A 26,867-nucleotide genomic window follows, 5' to 3' on the forward strand; every position below is an offset into this window, starting at 1 on the left:
GGCGCCACAAATGAGGGACTTGTCCAAGATGTCCTTCAGTGATGCTGGTAGATAAGTGCCACAGTGTGAACTGCCAATATCGGAGCCAAAGACTTCTAAGTAGAGACAGAAACAAGAGCTTATACAGAGGTAACTCGACCAAGTGATACCATGTGATAAATCATCCTCAAAATGAGGACCCTCTGATTGGAGCTAATCCGGCATCTGCATCAAGAATAAAACTAACACAGAATCTGAACTTATCAAAATAAATTTAAACTTAAACAGAAAGCACTAGGAAACCGCATTACAAAGAGCAAGTTGCTCGAGAAAAATACAAAGAACCATTAACAACTGTTAAGCAACAATTAACTAGTACAGGTGCTCCAAAACCCTCAGAACCCAAATGCTCCCTGATGCCCTGCGCAGGCTTGGAAAAGTCACTACAAGAGCCCCCTCCCTATAGCTTGCACTTGATGACTCAGGAAGACCTGAAAATGCCAGATCCAGGAATGACTCCAGAGACCTGGGGATCTTGAGAGGGAGGGAGACACGGAACCCCAACAGACTGAGAGACCGGGGAATCCTGAGAGACTGGGAACCCCAACAGACTGAGATCAAGAAAACTCGGGTGGGGCTGCGAGAGGCTTGGGAGTCCTCGAGATGAGGAGGACATTGAAAAGCCCAAAACGCATTAAACCTTGGAAACAATCAGAAAAAGAAAACCCTGGGAACATTGAGAAAAGTCCTTGGGAAACCTTGAAACCTAGAGAAGGAACCTTTTCAAATCTTGTTCGCAGTGTTTTATCTTTCACAATTTTTTTTCCAGAGACAATTAGGATATACTCTCAATTTTACAGATCAAGACAGCATAGACAGGTTTCTTTCAACACTAAGCCAGCTGGTTCTCTGTAGATTTGTTCAATTTGCTACATGAAAGTTCAATTTTCCCAGTCTGTACCATGACTTTCTTCAAGGGGTTAAAAATATTCCTGATAGGGTTACTTTACTTGTGCCTTAGCACACTCCAGCCAGAGATCAGCTTTTGGAGTAGGGCTCTTCCAGAATTTACACGGTTGACTTGAATGATGATTTGTTAAATCAATTGATAAGCTTGTTTGAAGTGCTCAATTGTTACGCAGACCTGAGTCATGGGACCACAAAGCTGGAAACCTGGGTATTTGTGACTGGAAAACCTTGGAATGGATACCAGAGAAACTCAATGTTGACTAGAGAAGCTCGATATGTAGACTCGGGATTCTCGTAATGTAGAATCAGCACATACACTGAGAATAGAAGGCACCGTCTCCTCAAGCCACCAATGTCAAAACGTCACTGTTCAAACTTCGCTGGGTCCATTACTTGGCAAGATCCTTCTGTCACGCTGAAGACAGAAGAAAGAGTTCATACATAGGAATTCCAACGGAACATTGTTGCTGCGACAAATCACTCTGACCAATGAATCTCATGGCCAAGATCAGCTGCTCTCTCTCCGCTCGGTCCATCTTTGCATGATCGAGACTTGCTGTCACCCGATACAGATGTGGCCCAATTGCAGAGTGAGAGACAATGAAGCGGGTGGATAATTCACAGACTTTAATGCGAACAGTGTTAAAGGGAAAGAAAACAATAAATGCCAGGCCAAACAGGGCCGTTGACTAAAACACTCAAATGGAAAACGAAGCCTAAACTGCGGCTGAAAAGAACAACTAAAAATAAAATGAATACCGCTAATCTTCAGAGTCAGGTGACTCAACAGTCCAATTACTCAGGTAAGGCGGAATGCAGATATTGAAGTGTAGCTATGTTCATGTCCAAGTCTCGACAAGTACTACAATGGAATGAGTGGAGTTAAATACTATCACAATGAAATGATAATTAACTGACACATGCAAATTCACGAGTGCATTTTCCGAATCTGCTGTGCTGCCGAATCCATGGTCGTGACAAATGGTCTTTGACTTCTGGATTCACCGACTTTCCATAACTGTTCACCCATGTCATCAACACTAAACATACTAATAAACAGCAGCAATGACTCCCATGCTCCCCTTCATGGCTGATCTCTTGCACCTCACCCCATTTTCCCCAATTCCCTGATGCTCGTAAGTCCAAAAAAAACACATTATCTTCATCAATATTCAGGCATTGAATATCCACAGAACCTTAATGATATACAATCCTCTGCTTAAAGAAATTTTCCCTTTTCTCAAACTGAAGTGGGCAATCCCTATTAAACCATAGAACCATAGAACACTACGGCACAGTACAGGCCCTTCAGCCCTCCATGTTGTGCCGACCCATATAATCCTTAAAAAAAGTACTAAACACACACTACCCCATAACCCTCCATTTTTCTTTCATCCATGTGCCTGTCCAAGAGGCTCTTAAGTACCCCTAATGTTTTAGCCTCCACCACCATCCCTGGCAAGTCACTCCAAGCACTCACAACCCTAGGTGTAAAAAACTTACCCCTGATGTCTCCCCTAAACTTCCATCCCTTAATTTTGTACCTATGCCCTCTGGTGTATTCTGAGAAAATATTTCTCAATTCTGGGCTCTCCACTGAGAAGAAATAACTTCATGGCATCTAATTCTTTCAAGGAGGAATCATTTACATCTATTGAGATACAGTACTTGTAAAGCTCAAGGATTTTTGTATATTCTTCCTTCCTACACACTTATGGAGGATTTTATAATTATTACTTACCATCATAATAGACTTCAACTATACTTTAAATAAATTTAATCATTGTATCCCTACTCAAGCAAGCAAAAACCTTCCTGATTAACAAAGAATCCATCCATTCCCTCAGCGAAATTATTACTTGAACCAAATGGCCGACATTTTGTTGGTTTGGTTGTAGCAGCAGAGACATGCAGTGATATCATTATTCATAGCAGGAAGTCACAGTATAAATATATATTCACAAAATGCTCCATTCTGTATCAATCTTCTAATGAACTACCGTAGGTGTTGGTGCAGCATTAACAGTAGAATGCTAATTCTGCAGACACTTCTTGGGATGTTATATGGAACTTTGTACCCATGAGGAACCACGCAGCCACAATGTACCAACAGGAAGATGTAGTGTGGAAAAGGATCAAAAATGTATCCTTGCTTAAAAGTTTGCCAAAGCAATATTCTGGAGCTTTAGCACTAGGTAAAATTTAACAAAACATCACTTATCATCTGATGTTAAACATGCAGAGATTGCATAGGACTTGGAAAAGTACTCACAGGCATACCATTGGTTCCTGATCTTCCTGGCTTGCCACGTTCTCCCTTTTCACCCTAGTAACAGAACAAACAATTGGCCTGAATACATCAAACCTTATTACCAAAATGTTCCTTCATCCTTGTTACTCAATATAGGTAGTACAGGATCAGAAGCCAGAAGGTTAAAATCAAAGTTATATTTTCCTTGAATTGATGCCTCCAAAAATAAAAGAACTTTTGAGGAATTTCCCACTTGGTTTCTTGCCTGCCTTAGGTTAAAATGTCTGGTTGTTTTTATTGGAGTCTAAGTCCGATGCTGACTTCCCTGCCACCTACTACAATCTGTGCCAGTTCTACAAGATCTCCTTCTGAAAGGTTAAATCAGGCAGAAGAATAGGGCTATACTTCCTTTATCACACAGTGTGTGGCCATTGAATGTAATCCATTCATTCTATTTCCTCATGTTCCTGTCATCTCTCCTCTCTCATGTGCCCAATTAACACTTCCTTGAGGGTTAAGGTTCAAAGTTTCATCATGCTCTGGTACAGCATTTCCAATGCACAGGATGCAGGAAGCTGCAGAGAACAGTGGACTCTGCCTAATACATATTGGCACCTCCTTGCTATTGGTAGTATCTACAGGAGATCCTGCCACAAAGACCCCAATACCCAGGCAATGCCATATTTTTGCAGCTACCATCGGGGAAGAGGTACAGAAATCAGAAGTCCCACACCATCTGATTCAGTAACAGTTCTTCCTTTCAACTAACCAGCAAATCCATAATCAGTACAATTTAGCAACATTGTGATCACTTTGCACTAAAATGGATTTTTATTTGTTCTGTCGGATATTAATTGGGGTGGGTCTTACACAGGGATCAGTAGGTCAATAAGGAGTGCAGTAGAACAAAGGGATCTGGGAATACAGGTCCATAATTCATTGAAAGTGGTGCCACAGGTGAATAGGTAAAAAAAAAACTTTTGGCACATTGGCCTTCGAAGATCTAAGTATTGAGTACAGGAGTTGGCATGAAATGCTGAAGTAATACAAGACACTGGTGAGGCCTAATTTGGAGTATTGTGCAGTTCTGGTCACCTTTCTGCAGGAAAGATGCAAGTAAGGTTGAAAGAATACAGAGAAAATTTATAAGGATATTATCGGAACTGGAGGATGTGAGTTGTAAGGAAAGACCGAATAGGTTATAACTTTATTCTCTAGAACATAGAAGATTAAAGGGAGATTTGGTAGAGGTATACAAAAATTATAAAGGGCATAGATAGGGTAAACACAAGCAGGGTTTTTCCACTGAGGTTGGGTGAGACTACAGCTAGAGGTCATAGGTTCTGGGTGAAAGAATTAAATATTTAAAGGGAACATGAGGTGAAACTTCTTCACTCAGAAGGTGGGAGAGAGTGGTACGAGCTGCCAGCACAAGCAGTGGATGCGACTTCGGTTTCAATGTTTAAGAGAAGTTTGGATAGGTACATAGATAGGAGTGGGTATGCAGGGCTATAGTCCAGGAGCAAGTCAATGGAACTAGGCAGTTTAAATGTTTTGGCAGGGTCTAGATGGGCTGAAGGGTCTGTTTTGTGCTGTAGTTTTCAATGACTATGACTCTGTATTACGAGTCTGTGAAGCTGCTACAAATATTTTTTTTCCCATTGCACCTGCACAAACCTGTACTTGTGCACATGACGATAACCTCTATAAACCTGGAGATGGTCTGTACTCCCATTACAAATAAGAATGCTCTCTCCCAGCATGCACTACCTTGTGTGGCAAGATTTTCCACAGAACACATTGATAAAACCATAAATTCAGCCAAAGTTACATCTCAATACACAAGGGACGAGTAATCAGACGTGGATGCAAGTGACAACTGTGAACTTACTTTCAGTCCTTGTTGACCAGGAATACCGGGTGGACCTGCTGGACACTCACAAACTGTCTTGGGAGCCGTTCTCTCAGGTGGACACTAATCAAAAATTTAAAGAAAGAGTTCTTAGCCTAAACACATCTTATGCAAGCACGAAAACTACCATTTAAAAATGTTTTAAACTTAATTTTCATACTTCCTAAAGCACATTGAAAATGTACTCACCCTCTCATCATCCTAAATAAAAGGAAACAGAAGAAATTTTAGTTCTGTGGTTAGAGATTTAAAGCAGCTGATATAATAGTGACAAACACACCTCTAAAATATCCAATTGCTACATGATATTCTGAAGTCAAGATTTCCTCAAAAATATTTATATGTTGATGATGATCTGAAAAACCTGAAATCATCAATTTTATGGAGCCATTTTTGAAAAATAATTTATTTACCATGAAAGCATTTTTTTTTTGTTAGGAATTTGATGTCCTGAATAGTGGGAAGTTCGTATCCACAGATGTGCTGGGCTGTCCACAGCACTCTCTGTAGAGTCCTGCGATTGAGGAAAGTACAGTTCCCATACCAAGCAGTGATACAGCCAGTCAGGATGCTCCCAGTTGTGCCATTGTAGAAAAGATTTGGGGACCTATGCTGAATTTCTTCAACCGTCTGAGGTGAACAAGGCTCTGTTGTGCTTTTTTTTAAACCACATAGCCGGTATGTACAGACCGAGTGAGGTCCTTGGTGATGTTTATGCCGAGAGGAACTTGGAAATCCCTTCTATGCAAAACATTTTCTCTCCCCCACCTCCACCTCCAGCCCCCAATTGGGCAGAAGCTACAAAACCCTGAAAAGCACATGCCACCAGGCAGCTTCTATAATGCTGTTATAAGACTGCACCTCTTGTACCTTAAGATGAAATCATGACATGACCTCAATCTACCTCATTGTGGCGTTCCACCTTGTTGGCCTTCACTGTGCTTTCTCTACAACACTATATTCTGCATTGTTATCGCTTTTTCCCTGCACTACTTCAATGTACTGATGCAGTGAAATGATCTGTATGGATGGCATGGAAGACAGTTTTCACTGTACCTCGGTCCACGTCACAATAACAAACCAATTACTAACTATCAACTGCAGAGCTTGCTATGAGAATCCTATAAGGACAGGATAATATCCAGCAAAGAGAATAAAGAGGGTCACATCTTACGACTATCTGTTGCTGCGGGTTTTAACAGGAAATTGGATGAGAGATGAAATGGGTAACCAGCAGCCCTTTGAGTACGTGTTGCTTAGATTATCTCTCCTGTCGTGACATTTGAATGTAGTTTGCAAAGCTTCATTATTTCCCTTTAATGACTTTAAGGTAAAGTAATATTTTTTATTGTAAAATAAATTTTATTGTAAACATCACACTGAGTGAAGATGCTCCCATGATTTTTATTCTAAATTCACCTCTCTAATAGACAGGTGTCACCTGGCTCTTTTGCCTTGGCTTAATGGAAGCAATACATTTTGGTTACCATTCCAACAATAATTACAGAAGGATTTAAATGAGAATTTGGTCATCAATGAGCAAATCAACTTGGTTTATCCTTGGTGTAATTTATCCCCCTAACTATTCTCATGAAATAAGCCACCTCTAATCCTGCAGGCTCTTCTATCAATTTCATTATTCTTTTACATGTAGGATTAATCCAATATCTTTGAGTATTTGTTTTTCTCTCCAAATAAGATCATAACCATTATAGACATATATTCTCACTTAGATTATTTCTGTGATCTTGCATTCAATTGTTCTGGCTGAATACCCTAGCTTTCTAATAATTCATTTCAATTAATTGACCAGATATGAATTTCATTTTCAGGTTTCCTGTGTTTACGAAACCTCATAACGTATCTAATTCAAAACTTCATCAGCAAATTGGACTAATTTGGAACCAACTTTAATTTCCTCATAACCTCTGGGAATTGGAAATAGTAACAATGAAAATGCGCTAGTTTTCAAACTTCACGACATATGTCGGTGATATTAAACCCGAGTCTGATTCTCAGTCTAACCATTTTGTTTAACCGCTCCCATTCCTGCAAATTTTAGATTAATTACAAAGAAAATCAGGTAGAATTTCCAAAGATGCTTCTGGCAGTCAAAATAAGTAACATTGTAGGCATATATAAAAACATTTTAAGAAATCATGGGCCAGCTTTTGCAATAGGTACTATCACACTCCATCCAAACTGCCCATGCACTTGTCAACAGTTATTCCAATGCCATTCATAAAGGCCTCCAACAGTCCCTAAACTCCCACTGAATCCAATGTTCATTAATCAATTCCTATTTCACACAGCTTACTGTCTTCCCAACTTTCCTTCACTGACCTTTAATGTTCTCAAACTTAGAATTCCAGCCCTTGAATTTAATTTTATTCACTGTTTCACTTCCACAATCTTCATAAACTCTGGCTTTCTCTCATTAAACACAAAGTACACTGCAGATGCTGTGGTCAAATCAATACGTACAAACAAGCTGGATGAACTCAGCAGGTCGGGCAGCATCCATTGACTGCTCCTTTCAACAGATGCTGCCCGACCTGCTGAGTACATCCAGCTTGTTTGTACGTGTTGGCTTTCTCTCATTGCTTGCTCTGTCTTCTGCTGCCAAGTTGCATGGTCCATAATTCCCTCCTTAAAACTCGATGCCTCTACACCTGCTCCCTTTATGCCATTTCTTCAAGTTTTTGGTGGAATCTCTCTTTTGACAGTGTCAACTCCATCTCAACTCACTGACAGACCTTTGGATGTTTTTCCATGTTAAAAATAAACACTGTTAGCAGCTTTTTTTCCATTTGAAGAACATCAGACAGAGGAACAAAATTAAGTCATTTGGCTCATCTGGTCTGCTCCACTCCACTCTATCTACAGCTTTCAATAGTCGGTAAGTTTTAATAAGATCCCACCCCCCCCCCCCCCCCATTTTCCTAAACTTCAATGAGTACAGGCCCAGAGTCATCAAATTCTCCTCATGTTAACCCTTCATTCCAAGAATCATTCTCGTGAGCCTCCTCTGGCCTCTCTCCAAAGCCCACCAGGATTGGACTCACCAGCCCAGTTAAATTTTTTTTTTGGGTTAGTCATAGAACCTAAATACTAGCTACAAGTTAAAAGAAGAGACGGAAAAATGCAAAGCAAATTTTAAGTTTTCAAAAGATGTTTACTTGTTACCCATGATTTATTTTTCATTCTTGTGTCAACCGGGAATTTTTATCTTTACTACCTTATTTCACCTGAAATTTCTCTACAATCAGGAAGTGGCATTGTAAAGATCTGCCATTTGTGAAATGTTTTAATTGGCTGATGAAGAATGCAATTGCAACATCCTCTAATTGTTATCCAAGTTCAAATGGGGTCCATTATCAAATGCTACACAGTCTTTGGTCTTTATTCAATGAGTTGGCCCCTTTAAAAAACAACTGGATTGTGCTTTTCTGGTTACAAGTGCAAAATACTGTTAACATAAAGCTGTTATGGATCATTTGATGGTCAATCACTCGTAATTCTGGTTTCAGCTTTTTCTGTTTGAACAATAATGGTGCAATTATATTTCAGTTAAATGGCACCAAAATTGCATTGACAAAGACCAAATTAAATAAAAGGATCCTTTAACAGTTTACCTGTTAGTTTATTTTAACTATACATTTGCCTGCAAAATGCTTACCATCAAAATGAGGATCATCTTAAGTTGAACATCTGTGTACCTCGGAGGAGACGACAGAAACTTCTGAATATTCTTAAGCCTTGATATTAGGCTAACTTAACAACTGCACAACTGTAATAAATAACTAAATTTCTGGAGAAACATTTGCTCTTGGCTGCTGAACGCTCAACATTTGTGTTATTTGGCCACCCTTTTTTTTTTAAATCTTTTGCATAATGCAGTCTGTCGAAATGAATGATGCACTGATGATGAACACATCTGCTCACACTTAGTGATAAAAGAAAACAATTTTCTCACGTCATTTGTTTAATTTTTGATCTTTTGTCTAGGATATAATTTTTGTTTAGTGATTGTAGATCAGGTAGATAGGGTAGTTAAGAAAGCTTATGTGGTGTTAGTTTTCATAAGTCGAGGGATAGAGTTTAAGAGACGCAATGTAATGACACAGCTCTATAAAACTCTAGTTAGGCCACACTTGGAGTACTGTGTCCAGTTCTGGTCACCTCAGTATAGGAAGGATGTGGAAGCATTGGAAAGGGTACAGAGGAGATTTACCAGGATGCTGCCTTGTTTAGAGAATATGCATTATGATCAGAGATTAAGGGAGCTAGGGCTTTACTCTTTGGAGAGAAGGAGGATGAGAAGAGACATGATAGAGGTGTACAAGATATTAAGAGGAATAGACAGAGTGGACAACCAGCGCCTCTTCCCCAGGGCACCACTGCTCAGTACAAGAGGACATGGCTTTAAGTTAAGGGGAGGGAAGTTCAAGGGGGATATTAGAGGAAGGTTTTTCACTCAGAGAGTGGTTGGTGCATGGAATGCACTGCCTGAGTCAGTGGTGGAGACAGACACACTAGTGAAGTTTAAGAGACTACTAGACAAGTATATGGAGGAATTTAAGGTGGGGGGTTATATGGGAGGCAGGGTTTGAGGGTCAGCACAACATTGTGGGCCGAAGGGCCTGTAATGTGCTGTACTATTTTATGTTCTATGTTCTATTGTGGCTAAAACTACTGAGGGTCTGACAGACTAAAAAATACCTTGGAAGCTTAACCACAGTGTTGATCATCTATAAACAATTTATGCTTAGAGGTCTGTTCAAACATTGTAAGAAATTAACCAAGTTAAACTGTCATTCTTTCATGCATTTCCCTGCATAAAAAAAACTTGTCCTCTAGTACTGAGACTTTCCTTAAAGTCCTGTATCACCTGCCTTCTCTTTTTTATTCACCAACTCAGAGACAGGGTGAAGATCAGGTAAAAGGAAAATCATTAAAAGGGAAAAAAGCAGAACATGTTAATTCCCCTACAGAAGCTGCAAAGACATATGGCTTTCAGTCATATAGTTTCGGTCCATTATAGCTTCAATCTGGGTTACAGACTGGCCCCCTGGCACAAATTGCGGACAAACTTTTTAGATAGATAGATAGATAGATAGATACTTTATTCATCCCCATGGGGAAATTCAACTTTAGACCTGATAGGGAGATGTTAACACGTCACAGCAAGTAAATCCTGTTATAACATTGGCCAAATTTTCACTAGGAGGTGAAAATAAGCAATGCAAGAAAAGGTGAAATGTTTCAGATTAATGTACAAAAACTGAAATCAAATTATTTAAGTCACATCTATGGTTAAGAGTTAAAAAAAAATGCCTTTATTTCAGTTTGTCTTCAAAGTCATAGCTTCGAAAATAATCTTACTCTGTTATTTTAACATAGACAGAATAAAGTCTGTATGATAACTGGAAGGGAATGCCAGGTTAGATGTTCACCTGCAGTCATCACATGACATATACCTCTCCAACATGTTCCCAAGCTAACATCTTGTAATCAGGACACCAAGTGGATCAATTCATTGTAACTTTAAAGCAACTCTCCTTCAAAAAAAAACTTCCTGCAGAACTATTAGCCACAAAATTTTCAATATGGAAAAATCAGCTTGACAGACTGCTTCGGCTTGTATCGAAGGCTTAGGCACTCTGTTTACTCACCACAGAAGGGATCTCACACGCTGTTTCCCGATCACTTTGCCCTGGGTCACAGTAGAGTCTAAGTTTCTGTATTTCTATCTGGTTAATAAAAGTTACAGAGAACATCATCATGAACCAAACAAGTGAAGAGCACTCACCAATGAAAATGGCTTCTGCAGTTCAAATGCAAGAGACCCGCTTAAGGATGTTATGGCTTTGGAAAATAGAACACACTGCCATTTTATCCAACGTTCCCCAGTCCTAAATTAATCTGAGTAACTGTTCATTTATCTTACAGGTATAGTGGTTACTGCTGTTTATTCACCATGGTATTATAGGGGTTACTGGCATTTATTGCCCTTCAGATGATATTGATGATCCACCTTCTTCAACCACTGCTGGCCTGATAGTGATGCTTCCACATGCTGTGGGGTAGGAAATTTCAGAATCTAAACCCAATGACAACAAAGAAGTAGCAACAGAGTTCCAAATCACAGAGCAATTTGGAGGGAAATCTTAACAAAGACCAAGGCCTCACTCCAAGTAAGAACTAGAATTCGATTGTAAATAAGGTGGGACAGCAGAAACCTGACTGGATGAGGACTAACCAATCAGGAGGGACAGACGATGAGCTAATAAATACCAATGGATTAGACATGCCCAGACATCATCCCTGATGAAGATGGCAGAGTTTGTCATCAAAATGTCAGTTGAAATTCATATTTTTACTGGCCTGGAAGTCTGAGGAGATTTTATTTGCCTGTACCCAATCATTCTTTGGGTGTTACTCCTTCCAGCAATAAATTTAAATGTCACCCTGAGAATGGCATTCCCTGCCTCTCCCACTTCAACTCCTAATAATTATCCACTAGAGGACAAGTGGTCCCAATATTCTAGTCTGGATTCAATCAAGGTAACATTCTAATCTGCTCCACATCATGGATGATTATTGGGGAGATCATCAGTGTGCATTCAAATCACTGTTGCCACAATCAGAACCCTGTACTCTTAACTTAGATTTCTTTCAGAAAACCACTTTATAAAGAGGTTTTCTCACAAAAAAATGGCACCAGAGAGGGGTGAGTTTTTGTGGGCAGCTCCTGGGGGAATCATCAAGTATAGTGGATTCGGGTTAATTAGGATAAATCAGGACCAATGTTTTTTGGCCCAATTAGCTGAAGTTCTATTGAAGTAGTTAAAAAGGTATAAAGAAAAGACAAAATGAGTAACAAATTATGTATTTAATTGAAATACTGAACAAATTAGTACACTACCAATGGTACAGCAGTACTATAAAACTATGTCTACTTCCTAATAGTTATCAACAGAGGAATTCATCCAGCGTAAACAATGAAGAAAATCTGAGCAGGCACCCAGTGCAGATAACAGACTGCCTTCATGCTACTGATGACTGTATCCTTCATATCTTCATTTTCATATTCAAGTTGATTGTCGATACCTTCAAATTTTTCATAGCTCCTAACTTGTTGAAGTAGTGAAATTGTTTCATTTTTCACTCCTGATTGATTCTGGCATCTTCAAGCCCAAATGCTTGAAACCTCGGTAAGCGAAACAGTTCAATATTGTCTGAAAGCTAACTTCTCACCAACTATCAGTGAACAAATATCACTGTTTTATGGACACAAACATACGCAACTGACGCTACTAAAGAACTGTTTACTCCAAGCATGGCGTAGCATCTAATGGCCACACCAAGTGACTTTAGTTGGATCCTGTTCAGCAAGTTTCCTGCCCCAATTAAGCAGCATAGTATCCCAAATAAACAAAGGGAATCTCCACAATTTTCGTCATTAGTTTTGTTCTTTAAGAATTGTTCCAAATAAGTGACTGCCTGATTAATGGATGACCCAATTAACCAGAATCCACTGTATTCCCATTTATAACTACTACAGCTGAAGTATTTAGCAACACAGACTACACTAAGTAACCCTGCTTCAACTTTTCTAAATCTTCAGAATCAAAAGACCCAGAACTCTAGAGCACCCAGGAAGTGAATGCATCTGCTGGAGGCTCAGGGAACACCGTTATTTCCTCAGAAATCATAGCTGCCAGGAAGAACTCCAGCCGAAACTGAAGTGCAGAGTCCCCCTCACCATCATCCTCTTAGCTAATGTGATGTCTCTGGAAAATAAAATTGAAGGCCTCAGAACAAGACTGCAGTACCAGAGGAAAATCATGGACTGCTTTATACTCTGCTTCACAGAGACGTGGCTCATCCCTGACACAGCACTCCAGCCTGAGGGCTTCACTATCCACCACACGGACTGGATGGCAACATCAAATGAAGGCACTGACAGTGGCATTTGCTTCATGATTAACTCATGGTGGATGGATGTGGCAATTCTGTCTAACCCCTGTTCCCTCGACTTGGATCTCCTGACAAAGTTCTCCACTGCAACACTGGTATACATTCCATCCCTGTCAAACATCAGCACAGAGCACCGTGATCAACAGGTGTATGACAGCACACCCTCTTGTCTCTCCAATCATCACGGGTGGGAGGGAAACGACTTCAATCAGGCCAGCATGAAGTCCCCAACAAACTTCCACCAACACATCAACCACAGAACCAGAGGAACCAACATACTTGTGTTTGTCATCTATATCAATGATCTTAATGACAATGTGGTTAACTGGATCAGCAAATTTGCAGACGACACCAAGACTGGGGTGTAGTGGACAGTGAGGAAGGCTATCATGGCTTGCAGGGGGATCTGCAACAGCTGGAAAAGTTGACTGAAAAATGGCAAATGGAATTTAATGCAGACAAGTGCATGGTTCTGCAGTTTGGTGGACCAAAGACCTTTGGTAGGTCTTACACAGGAAAAGGTAGGGAACTGATGGGTGTGGTAGGACAAAGGGATCTGGGAATACAGGTCCATAAGTTCATTGAAAGTGGCATCACAGGTAGATAGGGCCATAAAGAAAGCTTTTGGCTCATTGGCCCTCATAAATCAATGGGTCTGGCTTCCAGTTTGGGTACCACAACCGAACGTGTATGACAGCTTCCTGGTAGTCAAAAAGCAAAGAAATCTGACTAAAAATATCACTAACAATACTTTTCCTGAGGTAAATGGTTTAAAATTATCACCACCAACAACAAAAGGGATAAGCGATGGTGGAGTAAGTTCAGTGGATGACCCAAGATGGCGTGTTGCAGAGTCGTTGCAGATGGAGTTCCGATGCCAGTACAGCTGGTCTGAAAGCAAAGCTGTATCACTCTGGGCACCGAGATGAGATATTGGGGCCCAGGCAGAGATTTGGTGCCTATACAACTGGTCCAGGAGCGAAGTTGGATCATTCTGGGCACCGAGCTGATTTGAAGAGCTTGAGAGCAGCTTCACGCTGGGTGACAGAATCTGTGCCCGGATCAAGTTGCTGGGCAGTGTGATCTAGGTCCGAGCCTTTCGCAGCAGCCGGGTCCTAGAGTGGGGTACGATCCACTATTTAGACAATTTAAACGTTCGCACAGATCAGAGGCGAAAGCAGATTTCACTCATTCTCCGTGATCTTCACTCCTCTCTCCAGGGCCTGGAGCCTTTTGCTGTTCCATTGTTTGGTCAATTTAAATGCCGGCTCAGGTGGACTAAAAAGACAGGGTGTCGGCCGGGATGAGAGCAGATTTCTCTTGTTCTCCATGGTACTGAGGCTGTGACGACTGCACCGGCTGCTGTGTTCTGTGCCTGCTAGTATGACAAACTGATAAGCAAGGCTGTGTGCCTAAGGAGATTGTGGAGGAGATGTTGTTGCCAATCCGAACTGACTGGGGTCTACAAGTGAGGAAATCAAGAATCTATTTGTACAATGAGGTATTGTGACCAAGGTCTTGTCGCTTATTGATTAGTATTGAATGCTGGCTGTAGTTGATAAAGAGCACCCTGATGAATGCATCTTTGCTGTCCAAATGTTCCAGGGTACAAACCTCAAAGTAAACACCTGAATGGCAGTAGAGTACAATCAAACAGCCCATTTACAGGGCAGGACAATGGTGTACTTAGCTGCTATCTCACACCTTCAGTGTCCCAAGTTCAATCCTAACCTCTGACGCTGTGCTGAAGTTGGACATCCTCCCTGCGACTATATAGTTTTCCTCCAGGTGCACCAGACTCCTCTCATGTCCCAAAGGCTTGCCAATTGGGAAGTTAACTGGCCACGGTAAGTTGTCCTTCGTGTGCAGGAGGGTGATGGAACCTGATGAGGAGTTGATTAGTGGGGAGTGGGATCCCTTTGAGAGTAATATGAACATGATGAATTAAACTAACTGCCTTCTTTGTTGTCAGGTTATTGAGAAAAGTACTCCTCCCATTCAAGCGGTTTAATTCAGCTTCTTTATTCCTAGCTCGTCCAAAATCCTCAACCTTCACTGACACCAGGACAAGGGCAGCAGGTGCAAGGCAACACCAGCAGGTCTTCCTCCAAGTCACACATCAACTTGGCCTGGAAATGCTTGCCTTTCCTACATTGTCATTATAGACAAGGTCTGCAACCCTGCTCTGCACTGTGAGAACACTTTTGCCCAGAAAGACTGCAGTGGTTCAAGGGAGCGGCGCAGGGATGGCCAATAAGCACTGTCCCTGTCAGCAAAGTTCTTGACCCACAGATTGGTTTATGCTTTCGGTAACTACTGAGAAAAGAATACAGTGCCAAATTTCAAATTTAAAAGCCCCTTCCCATATTCCCACTGGCATATCCACATCCAATGAGAGTTACCTTCAGGTCTGCTAACAAATGCACAATATACAATACTATCTAATCATAGAAAGTGGACCTTTCTGCAGATAAGATGGCACTAAACAGCGACTCCTTTGCTTGTATTTTAGAAAACCGCTCTATTTCTTTCTTTAGTATCTCTTTTTTACCCCTTTTCAAGGTTCTTTTGAAGACCTCAACCTGGACTTTGGTTCTTTGCGGGAATGGGACCCGCTCTCAGAGCCTCACGACCGGCCTCTTTTTGATACCCCAAGGACGCGGCCTGGAAGACCAGCGTGCCTTCATGGTGCCAGGTTTTCGTGGTTCTGGAGACATGCTGATTAAAGGCCGGTGCCCTGATTGAGGCATTGCAGAAGAACACAGAACATCGGAAGCTGTGGGTTAGCTGCTGCCGGTGTGTCCAGAGACCTGAATCTCGGGGCCGATTCTCCGGGTGCAGAGCTGGGAAAAAGTGACGCAACAGACTTCTAACATCATAAATCAGCGAGTTGTTTGCTATGTCTCCCCTCTCACTGTGAAATGGGGACACCTCTTTTTCCCTTATTAAGGAGAGAGAGAGCCTGTGGTGCGTCGAATTACCGGGTGAACGAGCAGTCTTTGGGATACTGCAAGTCTGTGTCTTTATTGATGCTTTGCTGCACGCTTGAGTGTTTGGTGGAGGGTGCCAATGCTTTTTTTTCTGGTGGGGTGGGGTCAGGGTCATTGCCTTGTTGCTGCTTGTCCCTGGGAGGGGGTGTTGGGGGGGGTCTTAGGGGTTCTAACGTTTAACTGTCATTCATTCTTTGGGGCACTTCTCTGTTTTCATGGATGTTTGCAAAGAAAAGGAATTTCAGGATGTATATTGTATACATTTCTCTGACATTAAATGTACCTATTGAACTATTGAACATGGCGATTTCTTCCCCCCCCCCCCCATTTTGTGCTAGTCTTATATTATAAGACACATTAACAGTTTAAGGCATATATGTCAAACTCAAGGCCCACGGGCCAAATTCGGCCCGCGGTGGAATTATCTTTGGCCCGCGAGATAATATCTAATTTCTATTAAAGCTGGCCCCAGTAATCGAAGCGCCTAAGGCGTATGATATGGCTAATGCTGAGTTTATTCAGGTACCAGGTTTTCAGGGTTTTTAGTGTTTATTCGGCAGTCTTGCTCGGCAGTCTTCTTCATAAGAAACGGAATTTGTAAAGTGAAACACTTTGTAGTTATAGCAGAGACTGAGACACATGAGAGCAGGCTGAAAAAACGGAGGCAACGAAAGCTGCGTTTGCACACGTCCGACTGATCTGGCCCGCACGAAGCTGCATTTTGCTCAATCCGGCCCGTGACCTAAAATGAGTTTGACACCCCTGGTTTAAGGAAATCACAAAGACAGGCAATGTGCTTTGAAAATGCAATAGTTCAACAAAAATGAAAATAAGAGACCAATTTCAATTCATCATAAGTCTGCAAGACCACAAATGGGATAAAGTAGGAAAAGCAGCAGATCATTTAGTCCCTGAAGCTAACTCTGCCAGTCCATGGCTGACTGCGTCGCACGTTCAAAGTTATTTGGCCATCCCATTTCTTAATTCCCTGAGTTCCCTCTCAGTCTTGAACACACTCAACAAATGAGTATCCACAGCCCTCCGCTGAGGAATTAAGAATAAAGTGGCCCTTTGAATTAAGAAATTTGTCAGCAACTCAGTCCTAAATAGAAGAGCCCTCACCCTGAGAACGTGCTGCTTAAGTGCTTTGTTCTGAATGCCTCTGCTACAGGAACTTGAAGATCTGAATGATCTCACCTGTCATTCTCCTAAAGCTAATAAGCACATGTAATTAGACACAAATCAATCTCTCTCTCTCTCTAAGCAAGTAGATATTTCTTTACATTCAGTTGAGACTTCGTAAGGTGACACCTCAAACAAAGGTCTGCAACTATTCAACTGTCTTGTAATAGAGCCATAAATATCATTTGCCTGTCAAACCGATCTCTGAACCAACAACCAACATGTTTAATCTTTGCAACCGATAAGCTATCAATGGAAGATCCCTCAATATGACAACAGCTACTGATATATCCTCTTTTTCATTGCTTTCTACCAAACTGCATAGCTTCACCTTCTTGCCCACTGTTTATTTCTCTATCTGAAGGCAGTTTGCTCCCTCTAGCCATCCATTGTCAGAGATAAAGAATTAAGTGCATGAAAAAGATATTGTCATTACTATTACCTAACCACATATCAATTGGCCATTTTGGTTCATTGAGCCTGTGTTGACTCACAGGACAAACCCTTCAACCTTCCTTCTAAACATCTCCATCCTGTCACCACCCCAGAAGTGACTCCACTGCACAGCGTCTAACATCCGTCTACAAAACTACGTGCAATAGTAGTGTCCAGGTACCTTACCAATCTGCATATCTTTAGGCTGCAGGAGGAAACTAAAGCATCTTGAGGAAACCCACAAAGGAACGGTGAGAACATGTGAACTCCTCACAGACAACGCCTGAGATTGGGGTTGGATCTAGGTTTCTGGAGCTTAGAGGCAGCAGCTCCACTATCTGTGCCACTGCACTATGGAACAAGCAGTAATGTGTTCTGCATTTTGCGAAATCAAAAAGACCTTACTTCAGTGATTGGCTGCTGTTTTATCATTTCAAGTTGTTTTGGCCTAGTTGAGTATGAAATTGCTTGGTCACTTCTTGATCTAAATCACTTTGATGGAAATGCTGCGAAAGAAAGTTTGGCACAAAGCAGAGGTAACAGGAAAATTTGGAACTAGAAAACACTATTGGTCTGGAAAACTCGCTGCAGCTTTTGATAAATGATGCCCGAATAGAGCCAAAAGTATTTTGGTGTAGGGAGACAAAGTTGACAAAAGCATTTAAAGATTAAAGATTAGTTTTAATTGTCACGTACGTCAAAGCATTCAGTGAAATGCATCGCTTGCATTAAATCAAATCAGCAGCCTGCAAGTGTTGCCATGCTTGTGACTCCAACGTCGCATGCCTCAAGCTTGCTAACTCTGGCCATGCGTCTTTGGAAAGTGGGAAGAAACCGGGGCACTCGGAAGAACCCATGTGGCCATGGGGAGAATGTACAAATTCCTTACTGACCGTGGTGGGAATTGAACCCTGATCTCACAGCTATCACTGGAATGTTAGTTATCTGTCAATTTCAACAATGACAATTGTGTTTGTGTGGCTCATCTGATGGTTGTTCGGAGGTGACTGTGAAAGCCAATTCTTGAATGCCACAGATGTTCGTGATAGGACAAGGGAGTTTGGAGTCGTCCTGATTCCACAGGCACAGCTGTTGCTGCTGCTTTTCTCCTCTGTCAGGTGGTCTCCAGGTCCATGTGATACCTATCTTCTAAGTTGCAGCGAGCAAGTTTAACCAAGGTGTGCCAGTCATTTCTGTCTCGTGTCCCATGTTCCAGATGCCAGGGAGCAAGCCCACTAGAAGCAATGCTGGCTTAATACTGCTGTAACGACATGATGCTAACCACTATGCTACTGCCATTATTTGTAACATTAGGTCATGTTTCTTCTCCTCTCTCCATAGATGCTACCTGACCTGTTGAGTATTTCCAAATCTCTGTTATTTCCTATCTTCAGGAAAGGCACTGCTCTGGCATTACACTTACAGCATTGTTTTTGCTTTACTTTCTACCTGGTGCTGTCATTCATTTCCCTCAGAACACACCTCTGTGGACATATCAGCTGCAATGACAACGTTCACCACCAGAATCAATAACATGCATATCCCAACAGATAATCTTGGTCTGCATCCTGTCACAGTCATTCCCTCTGTTCTTTACAACCCTTTCACCTTCTGCATATCAAAACATGCTTGTTTTCCTAATTTTTCAATTCTGATAAAAGATGAATGACCTGAGACATTAAACTAATTTCTCTCCACAGATGCCACCGGACTTGCTTACTATTTCCAATATTTCCAGCACTTGCAGCATTTTTTTGCATATATGCACCATTAGATACCAAACACATACATGTTCCTAATCATCTTAGTAAATAGAAATGATTACTTACAAAGCAAATAATATGAGCAGCACTTTTACTTACGGGCACAGATGTGTCTCTTTTCACAAGTTTAGCCACCTGGGTCTTTCCATTTATGTATATAGGAATAACTTGCTCAAGATTTCGGTTCTGAATTTCCATGCCATCTAAGAAACAAGTGACCTTCATTTCTAGTATCAGTAGCTTTAATTGATGCCAGTCTTCATCGAACAATTCCTATAATTATAGCAGAAATAAACTGAATTAAAATTGGAAACCCTCTGAAATCTTACTCTAATTGTACAGCCAGTATAGTGTCTGAGTTAAGAAGCAAAAGCATCTTTTTATTTCATTACCACACTATACTTCAGAACGCCCTTTAGAAGGCTACCATTGATCACCATAATTTCCTTTTATCCACTTTATGATCAGAGTAAAAACAGGGAGTCAGCGGGAGACGCTCATGGAGTGAGTACTGTTTTAGATTCGCTCCATAACCTTTACTTTTTTTAACCTTTGATCACCCTTATTCAACTTATTTTTACCTACAACAAAAGATTCTTGCTAATTTTTTGGACTTATCGTTAAGAGTTTATTGTGAATTTTTGAAGATATGTACTCAGAAATGGCTCTTAGATCTAAAGGACGAGAACCTGGGCGTAACTCGAACAGTAATGGAAAGAAGCAAGCTCAACTGCAACGCACTGAGTTAACTTATGAATTGTTATTGGAGGTTTTGGATAAAAAATTTGATGAACAACAACAAATTTTTAAACAAGATATAAAAGCTTTTCGAGATTATATGGATAAGACGGATTCAGTAATTAACCAGCAGCAAGTTCTTATCGCATCTCTGCAAGAAGACGCTCGGAAACGAGATTTGATAATTGAAAAATTGCAACAGGACTTACTTTCGACCACTAAACTGGTAGAAACACTTAAAGCCAAGAGTGTCGACTTTGAGAATCGGTCCAGAAGACAGAACCTATGTATACTTGGTCTCCCAGAAGGTATCGAAAAAGACGACCCTAGGGAGTATTTTGCTCAACTTTTAAAGGATGCGTTCCCGTCTGTTTTTCCAGACAGTCCGCCGTTACTTGATCGCACGCATAGAATTATGCGTCGATCACCGAGTGCTTCAGCTAAACCTTCGGTTGTAATTGTCTGGTTCCATTATGTACACGTTAAAGAGCAACTTATTCGTGTGGCTCGGCGTGTAGGAATGGTTAAATTTCAAGATCACAATTTCCGTTTAGTAGAAGATTTTAGTCCTGAGGTAATGAGGGCACGACTTCTTTTTAAACCGCTGATGTCTGAATGTTATGAGAAAAATTTAAAGCCAGCGCTCTTATACCCTGCGAAGCTCAGAATCTCTCCGCCGAACGCTCCTCGCCGGGTTTTTCTTTCTACATTTGAAGCGAGAAGTTTTCTGAACGAGAACTTCCCTACTGCTATGGGCTCTCAGGCCGAATGAATGAGTGATTTCGATCATGTAAGATGGTTTTTGATCCTCCAAACCAGATTTTGTTTCTGGTTGTTGGTGTAGGTTTATTCTACACTTTATATTCAAGTTAAAGTGTTCTTTCGACATATTAATCGTTTTGTTTTACACACTTTAATCATTATACTGTATCGCTGACTATTTTCTGTTCCTTCGAAGGTGTATTTTTAATCCTTCGAAGGTGAATACTTTTTTACTAAGATGGTGGTTTTTTGATAAAACATTTTTGGTGTTTTTTAAGATGGAGCTTTTTTTTCTCTTGTCTTCTTCCTACAATGCATCGCTTATCACAGTTTAAATATTTTTTTGGTTTGTTTGGGTTTTAACCCGATTTATAAGTTTTTAGTGATTATATTTTCTTCGTTTTTTTTTCTACTACCAATTATATTAAGAAGTCTGGTTCTAGTATAGTGATTATAATTTTTAAAGTTTGGGTGGTTTTTTTAATATATATCCTTTATATACGGAGTGGTCTTCCGCTGATATGGGGGTAGTGTTAGTTTCATTTTTTCTTTTTCCCGGACTTTTTTTGGCTCTGGTTTTTTTCTCTTTCTTGAGTGGGAGGGGGTGGTTTTTTTCTAATTCTATATTTTTTCTACCAGTTTTTTTTAGTTTTTTCATTTGGGCTAATTTTGAACTACAAATATGTCCGTGATGTCGTCACTTCCGGGTCCGCTTTTTATTTTTGTTCCTCTTCTGGGGGCATGAGTTTGTAATTTGGTTAACCCTTTTTATACCAAAGGGTTGATTTTAGAACTATGGCTCAGACCATTAATTTTGTTTCTTGGAATACTAATGGTTTAAACCATCCGATTAAATGAAAGAAGATTTTCAAAGTATTCCAAAGACTTAATGCTCATATCATTTTTGTACAAGAAACTCATGTGAGGAAGGAGGACAACTATCGCTTTTTTAGGTTTTGGCAGGGTCAACAGTATCATTCGAATTCAAATGCCAAAGGAAAGGGAGTTTCAGTTTTTATTGACTCCTCTATTACATTTGTCCAACATGATATCTTTTCGGATCCGAATGGTAGATTTTTGTTAATTAAGGGTTTACTTTTTAATAAAAAGGTTGCTATGGTTAATGTCTATGCTCCAAATGTGGATTGTCCTGATTTTTTTAAGTCCTTATTTACTTCTTTACCTAATCTAAATGAATATAAGTTAATAATGGGTGGTGATTTTAATTGTTGTTTAAATCCTTTGATGGACAAATCTATATCTACTCAGACTGTACCCAATAAGTTGGCCACTTGTATCAACTCTTTTTTGACTGATAATGGAATTTTTGATATTTGGAGATTTTGGCATCCTAAGGACAAAGAGTTTTCTTTTTTCTCACATGTTTATCATTCTTATTCGAGAATTGATTATTTTTGTATTGACTCTTGTTTGATTCCTTCGGTAAATGGTTGTTATTATGATAGTATAGTTATTTCTAACCATGCTCCATTAAAACTTTCTATTAAATTTACTGACACAGTTCATAATGCTAGACAATGGCGGTTTGATTCTACCTTATTGCAAGATCTGGACTTTATTAAATTTATGAATGAACAGATCGATTTCTTCTTCTCAACCAACTCCATGGAAGATATTTCTTACGGAACACTTTGAGACACTTTTAAAGCATATATATGTGGACAGATTATTTCTTACTCTGTTGGTCTGAGAAAATGCATAAAGAAGGAAACTCTTTTATTGGTTGATAAAATTAAAGAGATTGACAAGAAATATTTGATTACTCCTAGTAAGGAGCTTTACAAACAAAGGGTTGAACTTCAAACAGAATATAGTTTATTACTTACATCTTCGATTGAAAATCAACTGATGAAGTCCAGATCTGATTTTTATATACATAGTGATAAATCGGGTAAACTATTAGCTAGTCAATTGAAGAATGCTTTGGTTAAACGTCAAATTACTAAGATCCATCAGCAAAATGGGGATTTGACAATTAACCATGATGAGATAAATAAATCATTTCAAGATTTTTATACTTCCCTGTATCATTCTGAATTTCCTCAGGATGGCAGTGCCATGTGTGATTTTCTTGGGAAATTGAATTTCCCAAGATTATCACCAGAGGATCTTTCAATATTGGAAACTCCTATGACTGATGCAGAAATCAAAGGGGTTATTTCTTCCATGAATTCAGGGAAAGCACCTGGTCCGGATGGGTATACAGCAGATTTTTTTAAATGTTTTTCCGCTACTCTCTCTCCTTGGTTATATAAGGTTTTTGAAGAAGCAATTAGATTGGGCAATTTGCCACAATCTTTTTATAGAGCTTCTATTTCTTTAATATTGAAGGAAGATAAAGACCCTACTGATTGTGCATCCTATAGACCAATATCCTTACTGAATGTAGATTCCAAGATTTTTTCCAAGTTACTTGCATCTAGATTGGAGAAGGTATTACCCCAAATTATTTCGGAGGATCAAACCGGTTTTATTAAAAATCGTTATTCTTTTTTTAATGTTAGGAGGTTATTGAATATTGTGTATACTCCTTCACATAATATTTCGGAATGTGTTATTTCATTAGATGCGGAGAAAGCATTTGATAGAGTTGAATGGCTATACTTATTTAATGTGTTGGAGAAGTTTAATTTTAGTCCGACATTCATTTCCTGGATTAAACTGATTTATCATACCCCAGTAGCCTCGGTGTTTACTAATAATCAAAGATCTCCCTTTTTTCGTTTATTTCGGGGCACTAGACAAGGCTGTCCTCTTAGTCCACTATTATTTGATATTGCTTTAGAACCCTTGGCAGTTGCTATCAGAGAATCACAGGGTATTCTTGGTATTTATCGTGGGACAGATATTCATAAGTTATCTTTGTATGCAGATGATTTATTATTATTTATTTCCAATCCTGAGAAATCTAATCCTGTAGTTTTATCATTGTTGGCTCAATTTAGTGATTTTTCTGGGTATAAGTTAAATCTTAATAAGAGTGAATTGTTTCCTTTAAATAGACAGGTCCTTTTAATTAGTTAATGATTCTTTTATTTACTTAGGGATTAAAATCACAAAAAACCACAAAGACTTATTTAAGGTTAATTTTGTACCCTTAATTGATCAGATTAAATGCTTGTTTACTAAGTGGTCACCATTATCTTTATCTCTGATAGGTCAAATTAACACTATTAAGATGGTTATTTTACCTAAGTTCTTATATATTTTTCAAGCGGTACCAATTTTTATTCCGAAATCTTTTTTTACTAATGTTGATTCAAAAATTTCCTCATATATTTGGCAGAATAAAAATCCTAGGTTAGGTAAAATATACTTACAGAAGGCAAAGAAGGAAGGTGGATTAGCATTGCCTAATTTTAGATTTTATTATTGGGCAGTTAATATCAGATATTTGATATGTTGGTTGAAAGATTGGGATGGATCTTTTAGCCCTCATTGGGTGAGCCTGGAAATTAAATCGGTACCAGGTTTTGCACTGGGTTCTATTTTGAGGACTTCTCTCCCTTTTGCTCTTTCTAAATTGCCGAAACGAATTGACAACCCGATAGTTAAACATACGTTACGTATATGGTTTCAATTTCGGAAATTTTTTGGGTTGACTCAGTTTGTTTTAAATATTCCTATTGTATCCAATTGTTTTTTCCACCCTTCAATTATAGACCAAGCTTATTTGGCTTGGAAGACTAAAGGATTACTACGATTTTCTGACTTATTTTTGGGTAATTGTTTTATGTCTTTTGAGCAGTTATCTAATAAATATAATTTGCCTAGATTTCATTTTTTTAGATATTTACAGATTAGGAATTTTTCAATACTGTACTTCCTACTTTTCCAAACTTTGTGGCTTCAGGCATTTTGGAGAATTTGTTTGAATTAAACCCCTTTCAGAAAGGGCTTATATCAAAACTTTATAATATAATTATGAAGATACGTTCAGAGCCCCTTTATAAGACAAAAAATGATTGGGAAAGAGAGCTCAACATTATTATTCCTATTGAGAATTGGGATAAAATTCTTCAATTAGTTAATACATCATCTATATGTGCTAAACATTCAATAATACAGTTTAAGGTTGTACACAGGGCTCATATGTCCAAGGATAAATTGGCTCATTTTTATTCCTATATAAATCCTATTTGTGATAGATGTCAATCTGAAATAGCGTCTCTAACTCATATGTTCTGGTCGTGTCCGCTTTTGAAAAAATATTGGAAAGATATTTTTGATATTATCTCTGTGGTATTGAACATTGATTTACAACCCCATCCTATTACCGCAATTTTTGGTTTACCAATGATGGACTCACTTCATTTATCTTCTTCCACTTGTCAAATGATTGCATTTCTTACACTAATGGCTAGAAGATCTATTTTGTTGAATTGGAAGGAAATTAATCCTCCTACTGTATTTCATTGGCTTTCTCAAACTATGTTATGTTTAAATTTAGAAAAAATTAGAAGTGGTGTATTTGACACTTCTACTAAATTTGAAAAGATATGGAGACCATTTATTCAATATTTTCATATGATGTAATAGGACCCTGTTCCAGGCCTATTTGATTTTCCAGTTTTGATTGCATATATGTCAAGAGGATCGGAGTTGACGACACTGATGATTTTGTATTTTTGTGAGATATTATAAACAGCCCTTTTTTCTCTTTTTTATTTTTCTTTTTCTCTTTTTTGTTTTTTTCTCTTCTATTAGTTATTAGATTTTTAGATTAGTTTTTTGCACAATGATTTTTTTTCTTTTTTTATTTTTCTTTTTTTATTTTATATTATGATACACTTAGGTTTGCCTTGTCTATTTGTATATTGTATCATTTACGATGTGGGAATACTCATTTATACTGTAATCATTGTTCTTGTAATCTTTTATAGTTAGTTGAAATATGTATGTGTGTAATCTCATTATCTATGTATCAATTTTATTTTGTTGTTATTAATAATGATAATAAAAAGATGGAAAAAGAAAGATCAGAGTAAAAACTCTAAATACCCTCAATAAAAAAATTTTTGCAACAATGCATCAAGTCATTACTTCTCCAAATTAGGGGGAAAAAGGTAGTGGAAAATGTTTGATTTTTTAAGTGAACATCTAGTCCTTCAATTAGTAGAGCTCCAATAACTTGTCATCTAGTTATATGATAGCCCTGATAATTTGGCATCAGGCACAGGTCTTCCATAAACCCACTGCGACTCGATTGTCCACGCTTCAGGAACAGTTTCTTCCCCTCTGCCATCAGATATTTGAATAGTCCACGAACACTGCTTTGCTCTTCCCCTTTTGCACTATGTATCTACTTATTTATTTATAGTAATTTGCTATGTCTTCACTGTACTGCTGCCACAAAAAAAATTAAGTTTACAGCTTAGGTCAATGATAATAAACCCGATTCAGTGAGTTCCCTTCGCATCCTTTATCATCAAAAACATATGTAGTGCAACTGTTTATTTGGCAAATTAATTTCAGCAACAAATAATAATTGCCAAAAAAACTAAGGTTTCAACCACCATTTTTAAAGTAAGGGATCTTTTTATTGTATTGCCAAAGAACACAAGTCTGCATTTTGGAATTTTCCACATAGTATGTCTATACTTGGTCAACATATTGGAACTTGACATGTTTCCTTGCAACTGAAAGAGTCCATTACCGATCATATTTAGAGTAATAGCGTGGTGGGTGAATGGAATATTTTTCCACTTTGCACCACTGGCACTGAACACACCAAGACAGGATTACAGGACAAATATAAAGAAAAAACTCACTATCAGTTAAAAAAACAAGGGACAGTATGCCCAACTTCATTACAGCATTGTCAACACTTCCTACGATATCAGGTCATGTACCGATTTTAAATCTTGAGCTTAGAAAATGTC

At 39.1% G+C, this 26,867-nt stretch overlaps 1 protein-coding gene across 1 annotated transcript in view; it reads right to left on the reverse strand.

Moving 5' to 3' along the window:
* Positions 1-26,867, reverse strand: part of LOC140730503 (uncharacterized) — a 214,607-nt gene that overhangs the window by 140,628 nt on the left and 47,112 nt on the right. The window contains 5 exon segments of the mRNA XM_073051042.1: positions 3,221-3,274; positions 5,091-5,174; positions 5,301-5,312; positions 10,787-10,864; positions 19,564-19,737. Coding sequence (XP_072907143.1) covers positions 3,221-3,274; positions 5,091-5,174; positions 5,301-5,312; positions 10,787-10,864; positions 19,564-19,737 — 402 coding nt within the window.

This window comes from Hemitrygon akajei, chromosome 1 (assembly GCF_048418815.1).
Source record: "Hemitrygon akajei chromosome 1, sHemAka1.3, whole genome shotgun sequence".
NCBI lineage: Eukaryota > Metazoa > Chordata > Chondrichthyes > Myliobatiformes > Dasyatidae > Hemitrygon > Hemitrygon akajei.